The following is a 25,884-nucleotide window of genomic DNA, read 5'->3' on the forward strand; positions in this document are numbered from 1 at the left end:
ACTGAGAATTTTGTCTGGGTCCAGCCTCAGCAGGGTGTCTGAGATTCATGGCCAGAGTGAGCTGCAGCCTGCAATAGCTAGCAGAAGGTAGCTCCCGAGATGAACTGTCTGCCTGCAGCACCAGCTGGCTGATATGAGTTTCTCTCCCAGTGCTCCATCCTCAGCAGCACCTGCTGTCCCAGGCTTTGCCTCCCCTCCTTGCCAGCCAGAACATGCTGGTACCAAGCAGAACTGGCAGGATCTCTCCCTCCTCTTCCCAACACATGAGGGACCCCAGGCTCCATAGAGGGGACCCAGGGGGGAGACCAGCCCAGTTGCCAGCATCTCCTTGTTGTTGTTTGTATTAGTAGTGCCTAGGTGCAGGATACAGGCTCATTGTGCTAGATGCTGTACAGACAAGTAACAAAGACGACAGTCCCTGCCTCCTAGAGCTTACGCTCTAGGTGTCAGACAAGACAAGACAGATGGACAACACAGACAAAGGCCTCAGTGTAGACAAGCCCTAAAGCTGCTTCTATTCTAGGAAAGTTGGGATCAATGGTAGTGATGGTGGAGGCTAGGATTGAGGCATTTTTTATCACTGAGACTCAGAGCAGGGGGAGATAACACAACAGTAAAACTGCCCAAACTCTGTCTACAGAACAGCTTCCACCACTTCTATTGCATGTGGAGCTGTGCCACGGGAGACTAGAGTGAATTTTCCTGCTGTAGACAAAGCCTCAGATGACAGCCACTTTCTCAAGTTCTTGCACATGAGTCATCCTTCCCTCTTGGCTATGCAGATTTTGATTATCATGTTGAGGTTTGTCTAGCACATAATGGGCCTGATTTCTAGCCAGGCCTTGTCCTGGCTTCCATTTTTGCAAGTGTAATTTTGTGCCTGAAAATAACTGCACCCTGCATGTTTTGCATCTTTTGGGCCAGATTACAAATCCCTTACCCATGCTGGTGGCAATCCCAATCATCAAAGCAGTCCCTTTGAAGTCACTCAGGCTATTTCAGTATGTAACTGCTCATCATTGTAAGGGGTATACGCTCTGGCCCCTCAGGTAGTTAGAGGATGTCTAATGACTCATATTTGCCCCCACTCTGAATTGCAACAGGAGGCTGTTTGAAGTCTGGTTGAAAATCCTGCCCAGTGTATATTAATCTGGAGACTCCTACCTTCCACTGGTATCTCTAGATTTATACCTACGTGCATAGGTTAATGTGATGTTCTTTAATCTGGTGCTCACTACTTCTATACCATTTAGTGTTTCCTCTCCTGCTGCCACCACCTTGTTCACTCTACCTTGTTTTAGTTGTTCCTGTTTTGTTTGAATGCATTTCCTTGATGACTTCTGTATTATTCATAATAATGATACTTAGCACTTTTTTCCTTTAAAGCTCTTTACAAACATGTTGTGTCTCTGAGGCAAGAATAATAAGGAGTTAAGACAGAATTACTGGAAATGATTGCCTGGGTCCAGCCCCAGCAGAGTGTCTGAGACTCATGGCCAGAATGAGCAGAGATTTAGCTGTTGTCTGCAATACATGCAGGCAGGCAGCACTAGGTTTCAGAGTGGTAGCCATGTTAGTCTGTATCATCAAAAACAACGAGGAGTTCTTATGGCACCTTAGAGACTAATAAATTTATTTGGGCATAAGCTTTCATCAGATGCATGAAGTGGAAAATACTGTAGAGAGGTATAAATACACACCATATGAAAAGATGGGAGTTGCCTTACCAAATGTGAGGGGGGGTGTTAGTGAGCCAATTCAATTAAGGTGGAAGTGGGCTATTCTCAACAGTTGACAAGAAGGGAGGAAAAATCACTTTTGTCATGCTAATGAGTTCAATGTAATCAAGGTGGCCCTTGATTTCAAACAGTTGACAAGAAGGTGTGAGTATCAGCAGGGGGAAAATTAGTTTTTGTAGTGACCCATCCACTCGGTCTTTATTCAGGCCTAATACGATGGTGTCCAGTTTGCAAATTAATTCCAGTTCTGCAGTTTCTCGTTGGAGTCTGTTTTTGAAATTTTGTTGTTGAAGAATTGCCACTTTTAAGTCTGTTATTGAGTGTCCAGGGCGATGGAAATGTTCTCCTACTGGTTTTTGAATGTTATAATTCTTGATGTCAGATTTGTGTCCATTTATTTTTTTGCATAGAGACTGTCCGGTTTGGCCAATGTACATGGCAGAGGGGCATTGCTGGCACATGATGGCATGTATCACATTGGTAGATGTGCAGGTGAACGAGTCTCTGATGGCGTGGCTGATGTGGTTAGGTCCTATGATGGTGTCCCTTGAATAGATATGCAGACAGAGTTGGCACCGGGGTTTGTTGCAGGGATAGGTTCCTGAGTTAGTGTTTTTGTTGTGTGGTGTGTAGTTGCTGGTGAGTATTTGCTTCAGGTTGGAGGGGTTGTCTCCCAAGGTCTGTGAGAGTGAGGGATCATCCTTCAGGATAGGTTGTAGATCCTTGATGATGCGCTGGAGAGGTTTTAGTTGGGGGCTGTAGTTGACAGCTAGTGGCGTTCTGTTACTTTCTTTGTTGGGCCTGTCCTGTAGTAGGTGACTTCTGGATACCCGTCTGGCTCTGTCAATCTGTTTCTTCACTTCCTGCCTGCAGCACCAGCTTCCTGCAGTACTCTGTGTTGAGGGTTTTTCTTTTATATAGAACATCCATTTATTTCTGATTTGCTTTGTTCCACCAATAGCCTAAAATGAGTTGTATATCCCAAATCAATCCATCTGCCCAGATATCAATACCCAGATAACTGCACTTGTCATGTTTCTACAGGATAGGCCTGTGAGACGCTGAGCACCATCAACTCCCCTTCAAGTCAATGGGAGTTGAGGGATCAGCACCTTGTAGGATTGGGCCTTCAGTCACTCAGGAAAATGTTATGCGGATTATTATTACTTAGATGATCATAATGCGCCATAGACGCTAGGATTTTTCCACATGTGGAGGAAGACCTGGTCCAAGACCATTAACAGCATTTTTTCTCATTGATAACTTCTTTGTTTCTCAGCAACTTATTATGCAAACACAGCAAAGTCACATTCCTTGCTGAGGACTCCATGCACGGCAAGAGTGGACTGTCACAGTGAATCCATTATGAAACAAACTGAGATCAACCTGCAGAATCAGAACATTTTTGTGTGTGTTGAAATAACTGTTTCCCCCAACCCCACAATCACATATCTCAACAATGGCCAAATGGAAACATTTGCCCTTGATTAGACTTCAAGTGTACATCAATACAAAGATAAACTTGATGCCATTAAACAGACTTAGCAAATAAAAGCATGGAAAGTTATCTAAGAAATACAAAGTACTGTAAGATCAAACTGGATATGAGAAATGACCTATGCAGTCTCTGGGTATGATTGTAGTTTTATGCTACAAATGTTCTACGTGACTTGACAATGAGACATAGGGAACCAAGTCCACTTTAATCTTTTATCACTGAAGTGGATAGCCATACCTTCTCTTCCAGCAGGTAACATTGTGCAGACTCTTGTAGCTAATCCTCCAGTGTGAAGGCACTTTTCATCATCTCTTTTTTTGGAAATAAGCTTGTGCACCCAAATAAGCAAGGTTTGTACCAGATCAATGAAGAGTCTTAACAATTGGATTATTGGGTTCAGTAAGCCCCAGAAATGCTAACTGTGGCTCAAGTAACAGATTTTTTTTGAGGCATTTCCAAGGAGTTTTGAACAGCAGCTCACAATATAAAGTTGCCAACTTAGTGGCGAACAGGGCTGATTAAATACAGCGCCCAGTGCAGTTCTTTGGGAAACTTCTAAAGGGTCTGATTCAAAGCTCTTTGAAGCCAATGAAAACCTTTCAAGTGACATGGATTGGACCCTAAATGCTAAAAAATAGGACCTTAGAATGTAAGTTCCTTCTTAGCCATAAAGTGATGCTATAATTATAAAATCATTGTGTCTCCAACAGGAATTTTATGCCTGATACCTGCCAGTTCTGTCTCTGTTTGCAATCTGTAGTGTGGTTGTAGCCATGTCACTCCCAGGACATTAGAGAGACAAGGTGGGTGAGGTAATCTCTTTTACTGAACCAATTTCTGTTGGTGAGAGAGACAAGCTTTCTATGAAGTTTTCAGAGAAGAGTTCTGTGTGTGGCTCGAAAGCTTTCCTCTCCTACCAGCAGGAGTTGGTCCAATAAAAGATGTTACCTCACCCACCTTATCTGTCTGAAATACACAGAGTAAGTAAATCTCTCTTTACTTATCTACTTATCTGTCTCTCGTCTCCCTGAGCAGCTGAGAAATCTCCAAAAGGTCAACACCACACAGGTACTGCCAACATTCTCTACTCTTCCCCACAGTACCTTGTACTATAAGTTCTGTTTGTATCCTGATTGGTTCATGGGCTCCTTAGAGCAATGTGTGTATTGGAATTGCTCTCAGAGGCAGGGTGAGTACCAATCCTCACGCGAGCTGGAGGCATCCCTTTTACACTGCTAACTGGTTACTCTGGACACAGTTGTCTTTATAAGCAGAAGATGACACAAATCAGGCCAGCAATACCCTAATCCAGGAGTTACAAATGTTACACTAAACTTAGAAATGTTCTTTAAAAGATCCACTTGGTTCAGAGCACAGCAGTGGGGGTGCTAGCCCATTAGGGGCCATAAACAGGAATATTTTGCCTCCCCCCCCCCACTAAAACATAATAAAAATCTAATAGGTGGCCCCTTGAGCTGCTCAAGGCCCTAAAGCAATTGCTTAGTCTGCTTATGCCTAGTGCTGGCTCTGGAGCACAGCAGCCCATTCACTCTGCCACAGACCACGGAGAGCATGTCACCCCAATATCCCATTCTCCTGAGTAATCTGACTCTTTAAAATCCTCCATGTCCTTGGAGTACAAGACGTCCAAGCAGAGGAGACAGTTGGCAAGGGGGCATAGGTCATTCTACTGCTTTAACCCAATGGACAGCTGCCCAACAAGGAGAGCTAACCAGGGCTTGTATTTCTGATGCCTTTATGTATCAGACAGGGCAGTTCTGTACCCTGTATTGCTTTCTCTGGCATGTTAAAACATGCTCTCCTAGGCACACCCATTGCAAATTAGAGAACTCTGTGGATGTGTGTTGCTGAAGGCAGGAAAATGGAGCTGGGTGGTACATTAATAATGAACTTTGTAGATTCTGCTCGAGGGTCCAGCAGGGACAGGGGTTTAGTCATCGTGGCTGACAATAGATGAAAGCATACCAGAGGCTGAGCAGAGCAAAGGAAGGCTGTTGGGACAAAAACTGGATAATGGCATCTAGAAACAGCTCATTATAAGGATCCTATAATAATAGATTTCGTATTTGTCATAAATACACAGACCTATAAAATATCTCTATATTTACGCAAGTCTGTACACATGCACACAAAACAAGCCCAGTGTATTGTTTTGAATATATGAGAACAGTGAGCTCAGAATGGGAAACTCCCCTGTCGCTGTACCGCTCAGCAAGGGCTCTTTTGCTGAGATATCCCTTTTGCGCTGTGGCTAAACGAAGTAGTGTTGAGTTGGTGGTTGCTCCTGGGCTCTGCAGGCCCATAAACCTTAATGTAAAGCGCCCCTGGGGATGTCCATTTGTGTACAGAGAAGAAAGAACAATAATACACTTATAGCAGAAAAACCTGAATATTTATCACACAGGGCCATGTGCTAAGGGAGGGCTTGAGGGCAGCTGCTGCCTTTCTACCCCCGTCCCAGTTATCTGATTCTCAGCTGCCCTGCGTCAGGATTTGGTCTAGATGTTTTCTTCCTCTTTCTGCTGACTGAAAGCTCCTTTGTTTCCAGAGTGAATTAATGCTGCTTCTGAATCAGCCAGCTGGTAGAGAGGAGAAACACTGCAGAGCAACAGAACTGTAGCATGTTTCATTCATCTGTGTATATGGCAGAGGAGGTAGGAGGAGAGAGAAGGAGTATACAGACTGATACCAGTTCAGAGGACAGGATTAGGGGTCTGGAGGATCATTTAAAAGATTGAGAGGCCCTAAACTGCACAGATGGGACCATTCCTAAAATGGCGAGGTGGGAAGGAGAGACAGACATCCAGCAGGTTATTTCTGACCGAGGGGAAATGCATGAATGAGTGAGACAGACTGATAAATAAGAGATCAGCTTTGGACCCTATGCACCAGCAATGGGTGGTCTGGCCAGAGAGATATTGACTAGAAGGGGAAAAGTGCACGAAAGTGCCTGTAATGCAGAGAGAGCAGTTTCACTGAGTCAGGCATGCTGTAGCTGGGAAGAGAGAGATGGTCAGCACCAAGGGATTCATCTCAAGGGATTTGGATTGTAGACTTATAGTGGAAGAGGTTGAAGAGGGTTGTACATAGCTTATATGATGCAAACAGGACAGCAAAGTGCAAGGAGAAGGAACGACTTCTTCCAGTGCATCCTTACAGATGCTAGGGCATCACAGGAAATAGGTAGGAAGAACTCAAGGGGATGCTGCAGCAAGACAATCATGAGTGTGATTTGGTAACAGTTACAGGAATATAGTGGGATGATTCCTGTGACAGTTGTATCAGCAAAGGGAGAAACATTCTGTACAGGAGGGAAAGAGGAGGAGAGACAGCTATGGGTGTTACACCAAGGACTCATATACAAGCAGGGAAATATAGGTAGAAAATAAAAAAACCATCTCCAGGAGACAAGGGGGAATTTACACACCCAGTTTTCTGGGGAAGGACTAATTTGATAGTTTACAAGGGCCAGGTCAAGCTATGGCTTGGTCAACAGTTGTACTGGAGATCTGAAACAACTGTCTTAGGATCAGCCTGATCCGACCCAACCCAACAGCTATTCTGTTACAACATAAAATCACAATGAGTGATGTCGTCATGCTGAGATGCCAGCCTGCAACAGCTTGTTCTTCAGCAGGAGACCATTCCCAGAGTGCGACTGGAAGATGTCGTCTGGGTGCAGGGGAATGCCAGCTTTATCAAGAACACACATGCCTTCATTGCACAGGTGTTGCAGTGGCAGTTAACACACAGTGGGTCAATAGCCTTTTGCTGCTCTTTTCTGCAAGGCTGTAAATAGTCTAAGATTTGACTATTATATGTGTTCATATTTAAAGTGCCAAGGAATGTTTAGGGAAGCTCTGGATATATTCCTAAAGACACCGTCACCTTTTCACCCCTCCTTTCCTGAGCTGTACCCAATATAGCTTGGATGCAGTCCAGGCTCTCGGCCCTTGAGAGTGATGTAACCATTAGCAGAAAGCATCCTTGATTCATAAATCCTGCCAAATAAACTCAGTTGCTTTTTGGATAGAATTATAACATTAAAAGGCAAAAGAAATGGAGGGGTTGTAAAGACAGCTCCTGACTCCTGTTGCAACCTTTTATACCTGTCTCAGCTCCATCGTCCTCTCGGTAGCAACATTGGTTCACTGGCCAAGCAGCACGCTTAGCCCCTCTCAACCACAGGATTTTCAAACAGAGCCCTATGGACACAGACACACAACCCTAGTTACAAACCTTATTTTCAATTACCATTCGAAATCCAGAATGTATTATTGCTCCAGGACTCCCATCTCTCCATGGGGTGCACTGTTTTCCCCCTTTCTTCCTTCCAATTAGTCTCATAGTAAGTAATCTCCTTGCATACCTGCAATCATTATTCCTTCTCAGAATATCTCCCTCCTCCCTGAATTCCACATCCTTCTCTGTACAGATCATGCTGACTGTGATGAGCCAGGTTTCCCCCAGCTACATTATTCTATACCCTTCTGGGGCAATGTTCTCTTACTGGTAGCATTGTGCTTAGTACCAATATCTTATCTTAGTCTAAAGTACCTCTATGGGTTCCCTTGACACCATACCTCAGTTATACCATCTATAATACAAAAACGATTAGGGCTATCAGTGCTGATGCGCACAGCAAGGATAGTCAGGAAAAAATGTCTCTCCCTGGAATCTTATTGCAGACAGCTGCATTGTGGGTGTTTTATGCCTTTCTCTTAAGAATCGGGCCTTGAGACAGGATAAAGGAGTAGATGGCACCATTGATCTGTCTGGGATGGTGATGCCTATGTCAGCATATCTTTTTGTCTAATCTGGGAAGTAGTGCTTTGTGTCTAAAGCAGGGTTTCTCAAATTTCATTGCACCACGACCCCCTTCTGACAACAAAAATTACTACACGACCCTGGGAATGGGGACTGAAGACCAAACTCCTCCACCCCAGGCCGGGGGGCCAAAGTTGAAGCCTGAGCCCTGCCTCCTGGGTTGGGAGGGCGAAACCAAAGCTTGAGGGCATCTGCCCTGGGTGGGTGAGGGCTGTAACCTGAGCCCCACCGCCCAGGGCTGAAGCTCTCAGGTTTCGGCTCCAGCTCTGAGCAGTGGGGCTCAGACTTTTGGCTTCAGCCCCAGGCCCCAGCAAGTCTAACGCCAGCCCTGGCAACCCCATTAAAACAGGGTCGCGACTCACTTTGGGGTCCCAACCCACAGTTTGAGAACCGCTGGTCTAGAGTGTTGAGAAAGAGAGGTAACATCTGAAGGAGCTGGGATCCTTTCTGGGAGGCAGCCGAATGGATTGAAGGTGAATAGAGTTGGCCTGTATGTCTATGCTGCAATAAAAGAGTTGTGGCACAGCCATGGCGGGCCCAGATCAGCTGGCTCAAGATCGCAGGACTTGGTCTACAGGGCCATAAAATGGCAGTTTAGATGTTCGGGCTTGAGATCCCGTGTGTGGGTGGGGCTCTAGATGCTTCTTCTAGTACTTAAGGCTTTTTGTTCCTGGCTCTTGTCCCTTTTCCTCTATCTCCTTACCCATTAGCTAGGGAGAGGGAATGGTAACACCTTTGCTTGGTACAGCATGCTGTAGTTAGTTCAATTTTGCTGTTTTTGTTCTGTCTCACCATGTTCGCTTGAATGTTTGGTTTTCACAGGCCCGCAAGGCGAAGCGGCAGATTGATTTCTGGGGGGGCTGGGGAGAATGGAGCGAGTGCAGTCGGAGCTGTGGCGGGGGCATCAGCTTTCGGCAACGGCGCTGCTACTCACAAAGGTGAGGGCTTTCTTCTTTTTATATTACTGCACTCTTTCTCCTCCCATAAGAGGCATCACCAGGTAGCTCAGGGTAGCTTTCTAATGTCTCTTGGTGAAATGAGCTGTCAATCACCTACCAAAGAAAGTTTGATCTCTCTTATTCCCTGTATGGAAATAAGGCTAAATCTGTTTTCTGGAAGGCATCTCTAATAAGTAGCTCTCCCCCAAAAGAGTTCATCTAGATGAAGTGGAATATAGTGTATATAAATAAGAAGAATTTGAGAGGCAGAGTTTGGATCCAGAATGGGGCCAGATCCTCAGCAAGTGTAAATCATCATAGCTCCATTAATCTAAATAGAGCTTCACTAATTTACACCAGCCTAGGAGCTGACCTTAGGTTTCTTTTATTAGGGTTTGAAGTGTGGCTTCAAAGCTGAACAAGGCTAAAATTTGGTTTTGGTGATGCCAAAATTGCATCTGCTTTTCTGTCAAAATTTCAGCCCAAATATCTTAAATCTTGAGAAACCAGCTGTTCCCACTGGATCCAGAAAATAGGCCTTTTCCAGTTTTCAGCCCTAGCCACAGCTAAAATTATGGTGGTGGGTTCAGATCCAGGGGAACAAATCCAAACTGCCCCACATTCAAGGCGGATGGGGGGGGGTTCTTATCTGAGGTTACAGTTTGGGTCCAACTCTAATATATAATGGAGTCACAGTAAAAACTCCATTATATAGGAAGCTTTTCACATAGTTTTCATTATAAACCTGATGGGGATTTTCCTCTAACTTTCTGAACAGGGCTCTCTTCAGTCTGAAATGCCCATGCTAGAGGAGAATGGCATCGTTGGAAAGTTTGAGGTTAACTGGACAAGAAAAGTTGTGTTTGGGGCACAAGTTTGATATGGCAAAAGGGTGTCATTCTGGTCAGGATTATGGTACTCTGGCAGCCCTGTGAGGGAAATGTGCACAGCACTGTGCCTATCATTCTCCTGAGGGCTGAAAGCCATTTCTATGCTAAGATTTTTCAGACAAGAGCTGGTGGGAAATTTTCCATTGGAATGATTTTTGATGACACGATGTTAACAGTGCCTAAGATATGTCCACATGACAGCTTCCTTTGGTGAGGCAGCACCTAATGGGAATCATGGGTGTGAAACTGATCTGGCCAGAAAAGGGTAATCGCTTCCTGCAAAAAAAATTCACGTTTTCGAAAAAAAATTAATCCCAAATTGGGACAAAAAGTCAAAAACACTCCCTCACCCGGAAGGGATTTCTAGAAAAATTCTGATTGTCCATCAGGAAAATTGAAACAAACTCTCTGCCAGAGAGGCTCTTGTCAATTTCATTTTCTGTTTCAGGGAGAAAGTAAAATTGACAAGAGCCTTCCAGGCAGGCTGTTGGCGGCTGAGTGCCCAGGCGTTCCACCTCCCTAGTGCTCAGCCTTCCTGCCACCTCCCCTACCTGGCTGTCTCTCTGGTAGGGAAGCTGAGCCCCCCGGTTCTCTTCTCCCTGCTGCCTGGCTGCCAGAGAGAGGAGGTGGGGAGGCTAAGAGCCAGGAAGTCGGAGAATAGGGGCACTTGGCCTCTGGCAGCCTCAGTCAGCTGCTCTTAGATGAAATCCTTCGGCTCTCCCCAAATGGAATTGTTCTGGAAATCCCTTCCCTTGAAGAATTTTGCATTTTTGATGTCGGGACAATTTTTTCTCAAAAAATGTGACATTTTTCACAGGAGGGGATTTCTATTTTCTGGCCAGTGCCTCTATTTTAGACCCGTTTCAGAGTAACAGCCATGTTAGTCTGTATTCGCAAAAAGAACAGGAGTACTTGTGGCACCTTAGAGACTAACCAATTTATTTGAGCATAAGCTTTCGTGAGCTACAGCTCACTTCATCGGATGCATACTGTGGAAACTGCATGGTCTCTGTGTATATAATGTCTTCTGCAGTTTCCACAGGCTTGCCCTGCTCTGCCTGCCTGGCACTCCTGCCAGGGACCAGGGGAAGCCCCCATGCCTGAACCCTGCTCCCCGGCAGGAGTGCCAGGTGGGGGGGAGGGGAACAGGGCTGGACAAGCCCCTGCACCACGACCCCATTTCTCTGGCAGAAGCGCTGGGGAGTGGGGTTGGGGAACTGCAGGGTGGTGGGTGGAGAGAGTTCCCCACTTGCTCTGTCCCAGGGTCCCACAAACCCCTAATCCGCCTCTGGGTGCAACAGACGGCTTTTTCAAATCCAGTTTCTCCCTGGATATGAACTTGTTAGGCATTGAGCTGTATCCCTCTCCCTCCCCTTTTGAAGAGTCAGGTATAGAATAAGGGAAGATAGTTACCTCCCTTCCCTTTGGCCATTCTGTTCTTCCAGCTAATGAGTCCCATAACAGCAGGAATGTAAATGGCAGGGTAGTTTGAAGTGTGCACACACACTGACTTCATAACTCACCCCACCCACTCTTCCTACTCACCCCCAGGTAGACATGCTGTATCACACAGGTGCTGTTAGAGACTTCGAGCTGTGTGTTAATAAAAAGCCTGACAAAGAATAAAAGAAACTGTTTCCACTAATTGGTAGGGGGAAAATTTTGCCCCCCAGAAAATATAAAAACCACCCTGTGTCAATACATAGTGTATACACTACCTGTATCTATAACAAGATTACAGCAAGAGAATGCGCTGAAAGATGCCAGGTTCAGTTTTGTAGGAAAGAAATAGGATATATTAGGTTGTTAGCTCTGTGGGACAGGGAATGTATGTTAGGGCTGCATGCTGTGTGCAAGGTGCTGATAAATTCACAGTGTTACCTGGGAGATTATTAATAAATAGTACTGGGGATGATATTTACAATCTCTTCAGAACTACTTCATGTTGTTTCTCTGTCTTTCAGGACAGATGGTGGGTCTAACTGTATTGGACCAACTCGAAACCATCGCTTGTGCAATATTCAGGTACAGTGCCCAGTACATTCTCTCCTTCCTGATGCTTTCTCTCCTGGAGGAACTTAATTTTCTTCAGAAGCCATGTGCTGAGCCCACTCAGTGCCAATGGGATTCTTCTCCTCCCCTGGAGCACCAGTGCCAGTATTGTTGATGGACACTGTTTGCTTGGGGATGCTCATAGGTGACTAGGCCCCAGGCTAGAATTTGTGCCCTTGTGCAATAGATTCTGGGCCCATACCAACTCTGTCTGGTGATTGCAGCATGTAGAGATTAGTATAGTTACAGTTATCTCACCCTCAGTTTTCTGAAAACCCCAGTGTCAGCTCACTACACTGAGAATTCCTTCTATTATCCACAGCCTATTCAAAGATTCCCATCACATACGGAGCATCAAGGTTGCATTTGAGAGACTATGGGGAGCAGAGAGAGCAGGAAGACAATATGAGAAAATGTTTAGGGCTCTGGGTCTGAATCCTGTGACTGAGATGGGTCTGGTTTATTATGGACAATGCCATGGAAAGGAATCAGGGAGCACTCATACTGTTGATGTTCATGGTTATAGCTTGGTAGCCGCCCAAAGACCTTCTGTCTGGGAAGAAGCAGTTCCCTAATCACCTGCTTTAAGATAAGAATGAAGCTGGCCTGACCTGGAGACAGCGTAATGCACTGTCAAGTGTCAGAGCTGCATTCAGGAGTGACTTTGTCATTGCCAGTCTGTGGGGAAGCTGTGAGGAACACACCCCAGTGAGATCCTTTCCTTTACCTCCCTCCTCCCTGTGCGAATTCTGTGTACCTGGGTTCTCTCTTCCCCCACAGAGCTGCCCTGAGGGCTCCAGGGACTTCCGAGCAGAGCAGTGTGCTGAGTTTGATGGGACAGAATTCCAAGGAAAGAGATACAAGTGGCTGCCTTATTATGGAGGTAACAGATAGAAGGTGTTAAACTTATTTGATGTGGGGGTATTTGACTTTGCCTGAAAGTAGGGGGTCTCTGTCTGGAAAGAGTCCTACATGCATAGGTGTCTGTCCAGAATTGTCCTCTTCTGGAACAGCTAGAGGGGTCTGTTGGAATGGATCATCTTTCAGAACAATTGTGTAACGCCAACAGACCCCAGTCGTCGGCAGGCGGGATTGAACTGGGAACCTTTGGAACTTAATGCATGAGCCTCTACAGCATGAGCCAAAAGCCAACTGCCTGTTAGCTAAGGCTGTAGAGCAAACTCATTAATCTGTCTCTCAGTGGTCTCGGTGCCACTAGATGGGACAGAACACCACACCCAGAAGGTGTGTGGGTTACAATTGCACAAGATCTCTGGCAAGGGCTGCCTTTGAGGCACAGAAATCTATAGCTCCAGCAGCTGTTCAACACCTTTGATAATCAGCCAAAAGATATCTTAGATTGGACCCCCCCCAAATCAAAGCTCTTCACGTTAGTGAATACTGCCAAAAATCTTGCTGCATGTGATTTGCTCAAGGACACTCAGAGAACCAGGTCTAGAGGCAGGAATAGAAATCAGAAGGCCTAGCTCTCTGTTCTTACCACTGGACTCTGCTGTCTTCCATATTCACCCAGCCACCTCTGAGTTATTGGGTTTTATTAAGCTTACCTGAAGAATTTCACTCTTTGCTTGTTGATATGTTACTGGTTTTCTTCTGTGTTAACATTTGTTCTGTCTCTCTGAAAAGCCTCGTACTACATGGGAATGTATTCTGCAGGAACCAGTCATTAATGTTAATAGCAATCCACTCCTCAGGGCCTAATCCCACATTTCAGGTTCAGGCTCATGATGTGTTTGTAAGGGACTAACTATGTCATATGACACCTGCTGTTTTCTTCCCTTCCAGCTCCCAATAAATGCGAGTTAAACTGTATTCCCAAGGGAGAGAACTTCTACTACAGGCACAAGGAAGCAGTGGCTGATGGGACGCCCTGTGAGCCAGGCAAACGGGATGTCTGTGTCGAGGGAGTCTGCCAAGTAAGTCATCCTATCACCTTATCCCTTTTCTATGAGAGAGAGAGAGAGAGAGAGAGAGACTGAGAGAGGGTGTATGTCAGTCTTCTTAGCATTTCCCTTTGTCCTACCCAGCCCTTCCCAAACAATGCCCTTGTTATCTGACAGCACACCAAATGCATTTGATTTCTGGGGAACTGAAGGAAGTGTGGGGAACATGTGCATACATTTCTGTGGACTCTTGGGGCGAGTTAACCACTAGCTCCTGATCATCCCCCTTTCTACTGCACCCCAGAGCTATCTAGTTTATCCTCCTCCTAGTGATCAGTCTAGGCCCTGGCCTTTTCTTTCTTCATCCCATCCCACGCCCTGGTTTTGATTTAAGCACATTAATGCCATTGTTTTCTGACAGGCTGTCGGCTGTGATAACATGCTCAATTCTGCCAAGAAGGAAGACAAGTGCCTGCAGTGTGGAGGGGATGGCAGGGCCTGTTATGAAGTGAAGGGCACTTTTGATGTGCTCAACCTCCCCAAAGGTACAGTAGTCTGGATTTTCTGGAAGGGTGAACAGGGGAGAAGGACAGAGTGAAGCTTAGCCTCATTCTGACCCTTTGCATGGAGCTATCTGCTCTCTCTGTTCACTGGAGCCATTAGACCAGAACACTCACCCAAGCCCACCCATACAGTGGGCTAGAGCTAGAAAACATACTGACCACCTTTATCTGGGGGTCCCCTCCTAGTTCCCACTGAAGCCCTAAGGTTCTTCCACTCCTCCTGTATCTTCCCCAGCTCCTAGTCTCTTGTGGATACCACAACTCTTCTAGAGGTGACAGGCTCCATTGAACTGTCCCTCAGAGCATGCCTGCTGGAAGTGCTCTTTGCAATGGAGCTGGTTACCCAAGGTCTGCAGAACCTCCAAAAGGAGTGGGAGACTGGGACCAGGACTTGGAACCTGGTTCTCCCACATTGGCTGGCTCTGAACTACTTCAGCCTAATGATTGAACTGGGATGAATCTTTGTCTGCTGAGTTTCAATCTGATGCATTTTGAAATGTCCGAGATAGGAAACCCTGAAAATCAGGGTTTATAATGGAAGCCCAAACCGGCCCCTGACTGTATTGTTTTCAGGGTGCAATGCTCTGATAATGCTGCTCTCAGATGTATTTTAGCCATGAAGTGGGTGGACTACTCCATGGGTGAAACAAATCTGGGTGCAGCCATCCTAAAATCAATGAAGCTGCAACAGCTGGATTGAGTTCTTTCCGGTTATCTCATAACTCATCCATGCAGCCACTAGCGCAGCTGGGTACAGCTCCTGTGCACATGGGCGACCATCTCACATCCTCCATCACTGTCTCTCAGTACCTTTGACCAACTTCCTTCATTTTCTTCAGGTTACAATCAAATCTTCATCATTCCCATGGGAGCCACAAGCCTCCGCATTAAGGAAGTTATGCCCAGCAGGAACTTCCTGGGTAAGACTGACATTGTAATGAGTTTATTACTACACCATAGAGATGGACTCAAGCCACAAAATTCTATTCTGACTTTCAAACACACTGGAGTTCAGAGGCATATGGGGCGGAAGCTTGCTCCTGCCCTCTGCAAAGGGAGGAGCTGGGCACAAAGTTCAATTCTAAATCCAGGTTTGGATATGGAACACCACTAGAGAACTAGGGGTGCTCAGACCTGGGACTCGGTCTTGGCCCAGCACCACTACTGTTACTCTACATACATGAGGATAAAAAGACCAAGCCCTATTTAAACCTTCCGCCTGGAACTTCTAAGGGTCTGACAAACATGGCAAAGTTTGGGTCTGGGTTTGTCTGTTTGCCACAAAGCTTGGTAAAGTCAAATCCAAACTTCTCCTGCCACCCCTACTTTAGGGATGGGCTCCAAGCACACAAGCATCTTCTGGGCTGTCCAGTTCCCTGTGCATTAGGCCCTATCTTCCCCATGCTCTATGGGTGGACTCCTGACATGCTCTTGTACAATACAAACATGACCGGGTTTTCATTACAGTGTCAAAATGTTCTATGCCACATTGACAGGCAAAAGTGTTTTATGTTGCAAACAGAACATGCAATAATCAGGTGGGGAAGGGAGAATACAGCAATGCTGGAATGGAATCTGCGGCAAAGAGTTGGACCATGCAGTGAAAAAGGCTCGATGTGCAGAAAAGCAGAGAGCCTGAGCAAGACAGCAGGGAGCATCAGTAGGGCTAGAATGTTGTCACAGGATAATGATTTCCTGCAGGGACTTGATTTCACTTGGCATTTGTTGAAAGCAAACACCGAAGGGAAGCACAGATGTTTATCTCCAATGCAGAAAGTACTGAACACAAGAGGGCATTCATTTCCCATGAGTTACCATGTTTGATGCACGCACCAGTTGCCACTGTCTAAGTGGTTATCCCAGCAGTTACTCACAGCTTTCAGGAAGGTTGTGGTGCTTGTGTGAGGAAGCTGGGTTTCAAGTAGCTGAACCGAGGGCTTTGTGAGTTGCTGATGTCCTGTGAGATCTAGAGCAGAGCGTAAAGCCATGTCATATGGCATCTGGTTGAAGTGGTGTCAGCATGTCATGTGAATAGTGGATCTTCCAAATCATTCATCCCCCACCTCCTCTTTTGTGCTCTGTGGCTTTGTCCAGCCATCAAGAATGTGCAGGGGGAATACTATCTGAATGGGCACTGGACGATTGACTTCAGCCGAGACCTGCACATCGCTAGCACAGTTGTGCACTATGATAGAGGCTCGGAGGGGGACCTGGCCCCTGAGCTGCTTCACTCCAGGGGTCCCACCACTGAGCCCTTAGTCACTGAGGTAAGCAGCTGTGTTTACCCTCTCTTAATATTGTCATGCTGTGGTTGTTGGTCTTGAGCTGCACGTCACATTTTGCAGAGATGATGTGCTTGGTTTCTACAGGATAATGTCAGTAGATTTCAGGGGGAGGCAATACACCTGTACTGAGCCCTGTGAGCAGGGATATCAGCAGGGCCAGCCTTTTGATCTGTGGGGCCTTCACCTGTAAGAAGGGGAACTATCAAGCCATGTTCACACCACTCACTGTCTGCTCTGATCCTGTTGCCAGAGAGGCAGTAGGAGGAGACCTGGTAGTGACTAGCTGTCTCTTCTTTCTGGTCAAGAAGCTAAAGAAGATAATAGGGGAAACTCATGAATTAAAGATCTGGTATAGGATGGGGGCACCCAAGTAGCTATTCATTATGCTTGTGCGTAAGGCCAGCCCAGGATACTACCTGCTGCCTAACAGAGGAGCAGCACAATCAACCAGCTCTGAGGAAGATGCACATTCTCTCTTCACTGGAAAGAGTTCTCTAAGCCTCAGAGTCTATGATGTATTAGGGAGGAAACAAAGCACAGAAAATAAATGGCCAATGAATAGAGGGGTGCAGGGAGCAGTAGGGGGAGTTTACCTTGCTTGGATCCTGAGGTAAGGGCAGGAAGAATGGCCAGGAGAGAGAAAATACTGTTTTGTTTTCTGGCTCTTACTTCATTCTCTTTCCTTTGCAGCTCATCAGCCAGGAGCCAAACCAGGGGGTGCAGTATGAATACTACCTGCCCTTGCAAGGGCACAGCTCGGGCTACAGCTGGAGCTATGGCTCCTGGAGTGATTGCAGCTCTGAGTGTGGCGGAGGTAAGAGGGTTGGGGGCACCCTCACCAGCAGCAGACAGTGCCCAATGCAGAGCCAGTATCCAAAAGGGAAGACGCTACATGCTGCCATCTGAAGAACTGTCAGCAGCCCCTTCCCCAGGGCTGTCCCACAGAGAGATTAAGGAGCATTGGCAGCTGCAGTAGGCTATGAAGGGTCTGTAAATCGGAGGCCAGGCCGGGGTTCACTGCAGGATTGTTCCCTACATTCTGTTCTTTAATGCTTTGTCCAGTCTAGTTTTCTATGTCCTGAGTGATGGTGCTCCCACTGCTTCCCTTGGGGACAGTTTTCCAGACCGATAGATCTCTCTGTCAAGGATTTCTTCCTGACAGGCAGCCTACGTTTTCTTTCGTTTAGCTTCAGCCCTTTACACATAGTTCTGCCCCCTCGAGTCACCCAAAACATGTCCTCACCAAGCCCATCTCCTTGCTGCCCCACCCCACGTGACTGAGCCTGCCACCTCTAGTGCCTCCCTATGGAGCATCCATCCAGCAGAGAGGCTGCCAGAGTTCCCCTGTGGTCACACCATGTACACATCAACACACTCATGGATTCTCATTGAAAACCAGTTTCACGGTATGCTGAGCTCCTGCCTGCCCTTTCTCGCCTTCTTTGCTGGTGGCCATTGTAGTGACTTACCTCTCTTGCCCATAATATGAGTTCAAGGATGCCTCTGTAGAAGGTGACATCACCTCCCCTGCTGTTATAATCCTGGAATAGGGATGCAGAGTTGCCCTTTTCCCCAGGGGCTGATCCACTTTCATCCTGGCTTAGACCCAGCCTTGTTGGGCTGATCCACAGCTCTGCTACTGTAACAAGTCCATGTGTTGTAGACAACAGACACAATTGCTAGATAAATTATGTCTGGCAGGGCACACTCCTCAGGAGCCAGGATTAGAATCCTGGTTCTTCAACTTCCAAAACACAGGGCGCAGCCATCTGAGCTAAAGGAAAATTCCTCTTCGGTCTCTCTTACCCTTCCTGTGGGCCCAGCCGCTATCTAGGGTAGGTACTTCTATAGCCTCTTTCACCAGAGTATTTGAGCACCTCACAATCATTTGTGTGTTTATCCTCCCAACACCCCCCTGGAGTAGGGTAATACTAAGATCCACATTTTATAGTTGCGGAGCTGAGACACAGAGAGTCCATGGAGCAGCAGGGAATTGAACCTAGGTCTCTCAAGTCCTAGGCTACTGCCCTAACCACTGGACCATTTATGTGGGAACAGGTTGTATAGAGAATCCTGGAGTTGCATCTGACCCAGTTCTCTCTGCAGCATGCAGATGCTGTGGGGGCCCCAGACTACCTCAGAAATGTGCCATTCCCCAAACGATTGCATTTAAATCCCTTTTATGGATGGGCCACTTTAACCAGAATATTATTTTCCTTTTCTCCTTTAGGTTACCAGTCACGCCTGATGTTCTGCACCATAGACAATGAAGCCTATCCAGATTATATGTGCAGGGACAAACCAAAGCCAGCCAATAACCGGACATGTGGTCTTCAAGCCTGTCCCCAGACAAAACGGTGAGACTTTCTCTTTCCACCTCTCTGGATTCTTCAACCCCCTTGTGAAGTATCTTGAGACCCAGGAAAAAGAATGCTGATTGCCTTCTGCTTCCCCCACTGCCACCCCAGTCTGGAGCTGATGAAAGAATCATACACTTCACATGTCAGTGGAAACAGACATTTCTAGACCACCCAGGGGTAGATGATACCTGAGCTGTGACTGACAGAACAGTGGTCAACGGGACTTAGTGCCTTGCTCACTTTAAAAAGTGGGATATAGGCTACTAAAGGCCATGTCTACACGACTGTAGTAAGTCGACCTATGCTATGCAACTCCAGCTACGTGGATAACATAGGTCTACACTGCCGGGGGTCGACGGGAGAAACTCTCCTGTTGACTTACTGTACTCTTCTCATTGGGGGTAGAGTACAGCGTCGACTGGAGAGCGATCTGCTGTCAATTTGGCAGGTCTTCACTAGACCCACTAAATCGACCGCCGGTGGATCGATCTCAGAGCATCAATCGGGCTGTAGTGTAGATGTAGCCCTAGGCACTTTTGAAATGTTTTACCCAAGATGTGGGAATGAATTTCTGTGCCCATAAGGAATGGATCTACATGGCCTGAGTCTGTGTACAAAACCAGGGGCTCTCACTTTGCCTAGGTAGAGTTGCTGGAGATATTATCCTAGCCAAAGTTGGGGAAGGAGAAGGATTCACTTAGTGTTCATTCTTCCCTTCACTTGGAGCTGCAAATGTAAGAGCAAAGGGAGTTAACTTGCTGCATTCCCCAGGTCCTGGCCCTTTCTGAGAGGGCTGAGCCCTGCAATCCTTCCTCCTATTCGGCTGTCAAGCTCCCCCTTCCATTGCACTTACAGTTAGCTGCCACATGGCTCCAACAAGGGAATCCGCAGCATGTACCATTTTATCACCCTGGGACACCCTGGTGTCACCTCTCTGTATATCCAGTGGAATTAGTGTGAGGCCTGATGGAGCCCCTGTGTTTTGAGGGCACCTGGAGACCTGGAAACATTTCTGCCTACACAATAGGCTGTAGCTCTAGGATTCTATATATTGCTTAAAGTCCTTTAAAACCTTTGTTCTGTGTATAAAGGATATCTTACATCTATCTGCCGGGAATGTGGAGCCACAGCGGAGCCTGGAGCTCTCAAATGAAGAGGTAACAAGAAGGAGATAGAGATTATAGAAAGCAGAGCTTCAGCTATTCTCTGTCCACTTCCTACCTAGAAAATCTAGTTGCTTGGTGAACCCCACTGGGTGTTTTCATCCTTGGTGATGGTTTAGGATGGTGCTTTGCTTTTGATTCTCACTGCCCACAAATGATGGTGGAGGGTCCTGGGTACTAGAAAAGGGGGAGCTTTGCTCAGACAGTGGTGAGCCCTACTGGTGATTTGCTCTTCTGATTTGACTGTTGGAGGGGACAGACAGTTCTTTGTATCTTTCTGTTTCTGACCCTGAAATAAGCATTGCCATTTCCCTTGGGCAAGGCGGCTGCTTTTGAAGATTTTCCTCAATTTGTCAAGATGATAAACTCATAGAAAGAAAAAGAAATGCGGAGGACTGCAGTGAATCACATTATTTTAATAACTAGTCAGAATGCCAAACTTCCTTTGTTGCAACCTCAAGTTTCCTCCAAAGCTCTTCTCCCAACAGCATGTGCTCCAGTGCTGGCACAAAAGTGCCTGGATGCAGTGTTTACTGCAATGATATGGCTCTCCACCCTAACACCGGAAGCAAAAAAGAGAATAATTGTCCTCCCAACAAACCACTCTACTAATGGCTGAGTGGGACTTACCACCATGTTGCCCTCTACTGTCAATAGGGGGGCCCTTAGGCATCTTCTTTCATGGCTTCAATCTCGCAGGTTACCTCGGTTTACAGATGGCCTGTGATGAAAGAAGTGAGGCAGAAGATGCCTTGAGTACCAGTTGCAAAAGCCTCTGGGTGAATTTGGCCAATTATCATAAAGACCTTTTAACACAAGAGTGGCCATGCTGGGTCAGACCAAAAGTCTATGTAGCCCAGTATCCTGTCTTCCAACAGTGGCCAACGCCAGGTGCCCCAGAGGGAATGAACAGAACAGGTAATACTCAAGTGATCCATCCCCTGTCATCCATTCCCAGCTTCTGGCAAACAGAAACTTGAGACACCATCCCTGTCCATCCTGGCTAATAGCCACTGATGGACCTATTTTCCATGAACTTATCTAGTTCTTTTTTGAACCCTGTTATAGTCTTGGCCTTCACAACATCCTCTGGCAAGGAGTTCCACAGGTTGACTCTGTGTTGTATGAAGAAATACTTTCTTTTGTTTGTTTCAAACCTGCTGCTTATTAAGCATATTATTCTGTGGCTTTATGGGGAAATGAAAAATTGTTTTTTTAACTCCACTATAGCATCTGCAAAATCTTGATGAGTGAATTTGTTTTGAGTGATTGGCAGCCTGATTAACCTGGGCAGCCTGTGCCTGGCTGCTGATTCCTTTTTTGAGGGAATTTCTAGTTATTTTGCAGATTTAGACTGAGTTATTTGCATTTGTGGCAGCACAGAATTATATCTGGTGGGGAACAAACACAAGGTCGTCTTTGCTCAGATTTCATCCTGTGGCACTCGTTGAGGTATTGGAGGTGTTGGGTGAATTTTTAACCACAGTCTGTGATTTAGCCCCATGTCCCTCCTGTTTGCTAAAGGTCATTTGGGAAGAACTAGGTCCATTGTTGGTGGAAATTGTCATTGCCTCCTTTGTAGAGCACAAGTTGCCATCTGCTTTGAAGGACACTTGCATATGCCCTTTACAAAAGAAACCTTTGCTTGACACTAACAATATGAGCAATTATTTAACCATTTTAATCTTCCCTCTTTTGGGCAAGATAACTGAAAAGGTTGCAAAAAGATGCTCTTATGGTATCTACGTGCTTCAGATCTTCTTGGCCCTTGTCAGTTTGGTTGCAGACTTGTGTACGGTACAGAAACACAACTTGATGGATAATGAATGATCAGGTGTCCACACTAATACTATTAGATCTATCAACTGCCGTAATTGCAGTTGACTTTGAGTTGTTTATGACTGGCCTACAGGCACAGGTAGCAATTGATGGGGCTGCTCTTGAGTGGCTCTGTTCCTTCTTGGCTGAGAGGACCCACAGAGTTATATTGGAAAATTGCTCATTGACCTTGAAGTCATTCTTATACGGGATTCTATTGTGTCGCTTCTCTTACTCAGTAAGTATATGGGACCCTGAGTGGAGTTAATGAGGAGGATGGGCTGAGGGCTCAGCCTGGTTAAAATGGAGGTGATAATGGCAGGCTGGGGGAACAAGTAGAAGGAGATGGCAGAAATTATATCTGCTGTCTTGACTAATCAGTGGAGCTGTTTTAGCTGGAGCTTACTTGATTAACTGGGAGGTAGCTGATGACAGGAAGTTCTCCATGAGCACCCCCTACTGCCGACTTTGGGCTCCACACACCACTGTGGTCCAAAATCATAGGCACTGACTCCGTGGGTGCTCTGGGGCTGGAGCACCCATGGAAAAAACATAGTGGGAGCTGAGCACCCACCGGCAGGCCCCTCCTCCTCCTCAGCACCTGTGCTGCCGGGGGGCCTCTCCAATCAGCTCCTCCCCATCTCCCCAGCGCATCCCGCCCGCTGCAATCAGCTGTTTGGTGGTGTGCAGGAGGCACTGTGGGGGAGGAGGAGGAGGAGCGGGAGGCAGGAAGTGGCAAGGGAGAGGGTGGAATGGGGCAGGAAGAGGCAGGGCGGGAAGAGGTGGGGTGAGGGCGGGGCTGGGTGACATCAGGGGAGATTTCCCCAGATGCTGGGGAATGGAAGGGACCAACCCCTTCCGGCTGCTGGGACACTGCTCTGCAGCGTGGCCGGCTGGTGGCTGCCTGAGAGAGCCTGGCTGGGAGGTAGCTTCCACTCCCTGCCTGGGCTTGGGTGCCAAGGACCAGGGACAAGCGAGCCAGAGCTCCCGCTTCCAGCATGTTTCCAACTCGCTCAGCTGTAGTCCCCGGTGGCTGAGCCTGGGCAGGGAGGAGAAGCTGCCTCCCCAGACAGGGAGCGGAAGTCACCTCCCCAGCCAGGCTCTCTCAGGCAGCTGTTGGGCTGCAGGGCAGCAACCAGGAGGGGACAACTTTAGAAGTGGCTCCCTTCTGCTCCCTGCCCCGGCTCCATCCTGCCAGGGAGAGCAGCAGGACATGCCGGGGGGTAGGAGGCTGGGCAGGAGCAGCGGGAGGACAGAGCACCCCCTTCCTGCAGGTAATGTGCAGTGGGGAGAGCATGGTGGCCCAGGGCTGGGTGTGGGGGAGTGGTTGGTCAGGGGGACATGTGACCTCCCCTTTATATCATGCCTCCCAGTATGGGGAGGCACCAGTTGTCTATGGGGCGCCCTTGGGAGGGGACAGAATGGGGGCAGGAAGAGGTAGGGCAGGGATGGGGCCTTGGGGGAAGGGATGGAGTGGGGGCAGGGCCTGGGACGGAACTGGGGTCGACCCCCCCCAGAAATTGGGAAGTCGGTGCCTATGTCAAAAATAACCCCTATCTGATGTCCTTCAAGGTGTGCTGCAAGGCCCATCTGTGTTCCCAGGCATAGGGTTGGAGCATGGGTGGAAAGGGCTAGGGCAAGGGTTTTCAAACTTTCCCAATGTGGACCTCATCCTAACAGTGGGATTATCGTGAGGAGCCCTCCCCTCCCAACTCGGTGGCAACTACTGCAATTGTTTACATGACAAAGAGTGTGTCTAATGAATTTTTAGCATTTTTTAATGCAAGTCAGCAGTTGGAAATAAGGACATAAGCCAGCACCCTGTGACAAGGAAGCTGTCCACCGACCACCAACGAAGGGTCACCACCCACACTCTAAGAATGGGCTTTGAGACAGAATGAGGTTTTGGTTTTTCTCTATACTGTAGCTTGTGGCTGGAGTTTGTTAGGTGGTCGGGCTGATTGCATTGCTTGTCTTCTATTGTGCAGTCCTGTATGAGATGTTTTCATGGATCGCACTCTAGTGTGATGGAGAGATGCCTTTTTTCCCCCTCTTCCTTTTAGAAATAAATAAAAGTGGTGCTCTAAGGGCATGGTTACGTTACAGGCACTATAGCGGCACAGCTGTAGACACTTCCTACATCGATGGACATGGTTTTTCCATTGACATAGGTAATCCACCTCCCCGAGGGGTGGTAGCTACATCAATGGAAGCGACCTAGCCTCATGTACACTGGGGGTTAGGTCAGCTTAACTATACCACTCAGTATGAATTTTTCACACCCCTGAGTGGCATAACTAGGTCAGTCTAAATTTTAACAGTAGACCAGGCCTGAGGGGTCCCCACACAATCAGAAAGCCAAGTGGGTTGCATTCAGGGATTGGTTCCACAGGGCTGCCCCATTGCTCACCTACACTATGCAGTAATTGTTCATGTTTAAACTCACCTGTAACTTTACTCCAGCTACATTTGAGTTTCTGCCTCTGGTAATGTAATGGTGATCAGCTCCACACTGACTGTTATGGTGAAACTCACTTAACATATGGTCAGCTTGTGTAGTCATCCGTTACTTTCATGGCTGCCTCCTGGACATGCAGGTATAATGCAAATTGCCACCTTTGCCAATTTTCTTGAGTGAAAGACAAAAATATGCCCCTGTGACGTCCTGTCATGCTGTGGTGGCCCTTTGTGTCTTTCTTTCTTTCTGTTGCTGATGTCACAACACAAAAAGAGATTTTCCCCTAACTGGTTGAACTGGGGATTTAAGAGTTAACCTTGGCCCTTTGGGCACCAGCTGTGATACAGCAAGCTCTATGTACAGGGTCTTCCTTGCTAGCCCTCTTTGTTCATTGGTTCTGTGACGGCTTTCTGTTACCTACAGCTGGAAAACCGGGGAGTGGGGAGCCTGCTCAGCCACCTGCGGGGGAGGTACCCAAACGCGTTCCGTTTACTGCATGTCATACAATGGACAAGGCTCCCCGGGGGTGGTGGATGATGCCAAGTGCATGGCCTTTGCGGAGCAGCCCCGCAGCACGCAGCCCTGCAACATGCGACAGTGTGCAACGTGGAGCGCAGGGCCCTGGTCAGAGGTGAGTTTACACTTTGAATACAATGTACGTATCAGACAACCACCGTCTGAGCTAGCATACCAGGGATTGCACCGGGGACCTTCAGAGCTAGAAGTGTGAAATGCTACAGCTTGAGCTAAAGAGACAGGTTCTCCACCTAGGGCTGCAACAGACTTAGATCCTGTGCAGATTGGGCAGAGAAAGGGACTTGTAGAACATACTCTGTGCAGACAGAGGACCAAATCCTGCCTTGTCCTTAATCTACAAAGGCATTACACTAAACTGTATGTCTGGGCAGAGTTCAGCCCATACACGATATTGCGAGTTGGATTGTTGGTGCCTGGGTGTATTTGTGTCTCCACAAGGGGGAACTCTTTGAACCACTTACATGCAAGCCTGCCAATGAGGAAGACATTTGAAATCCTCGAAGCATAGAAAGGAGAGATGGAGGACACCTATTAAATTCTGTCTAATCCATCTTCAGTGCAGGGCTGAAATTTATTCTCCTGAATTTACGTTCAGTCCAGCAGTACAGCCTGGCAACATTTGTATTGCTGTGCTGAGACATTGCATTGCCTGAAAAGGTGCACCATAGAATCATAGAAGATTAAGGTTGGAAGAGACCTCAGGAGGTCATCTAGTTCAACCTCCTGCTCAAAGCAGGACCAACCCCAGGTAAATCATCCCAGCCAGGGCTTTGTCAAGCTGGGCCTTGAAAACCTCTAAGGATGGAGATTCCACCACCTCCCTAGGTAACC

At 47.2% G+C, this 25,884-nt stretch overlaps 1 protein-coding gene across 1 annotated transcript in view; it reads left to right on the plus strand.

Moving 5' to 3' along the window:
- The window catches only part of PAPLN (papilin, proteoglycan like sulfated glycoprotein), a 66,782-nt gene that overhangs the window by 16,381 nt on the left and 24,517 nt on the right, over window positions 1-25,884 (plus strand). Inside the window, exons 3-14 of the mRNA XM_074957046.1 lie at window positions 8,908-9,023; window positions 11,878-11,938; window positions 12,746-12,848; window positions 13,772-13,902; window positions 14,291-14,414; window positions 15,272-15,352; window positions 16,527-16,699; window positions 17,408-17,531; window positions 18,948-19,074; window positions 20,169-20,234; window positions 21,309-21,362; window positions 24,940-25,147. Coding sequence (XP_074813147.1) covers window positions 8,908-9,023; window positions 11,878-11,938; window positions 12,746-12,848; window positions 13,772-13,902; window positions 14,291-14,414; window positions 15,272-15,352; window positions 16,527-16,699; window positions 17,408-17,531; window positions 18,948-19,074; window positions 20,169-20,234; window positions 21,309-21,362; window positions 24,940-25,147 — 1,368 coding nt within the window. The remainder of the gene's footprint in view (window positions 1-8,907; window positions 9,024-11,877; window positions 11,939-12,745; window positions 12,849-13,771; window positions 13,903-14,290; window positions 14,415-15,271; window positions 15,353-16,526; window positions 16,700-17,407; window positions 17,532-18,947; window positions 19,075-20,168; window positions 20,235-21,308; window positions 21,363-24,939; window positions 25,148-25,884) is intronic.

This window comes from Natator depressus, chromosome 6 (genome assembly GCF_965152275.1).
Source record: "Natator depressus isolate rNatDep1 chromosome 6, rNatDep2.hap1, whole genome shotgun sequence".
Lineage (NCBI taxonomy): Eukaryota > Metazoa > Chordata > Testudines > Cheloniidae > Natator > Natator depressus.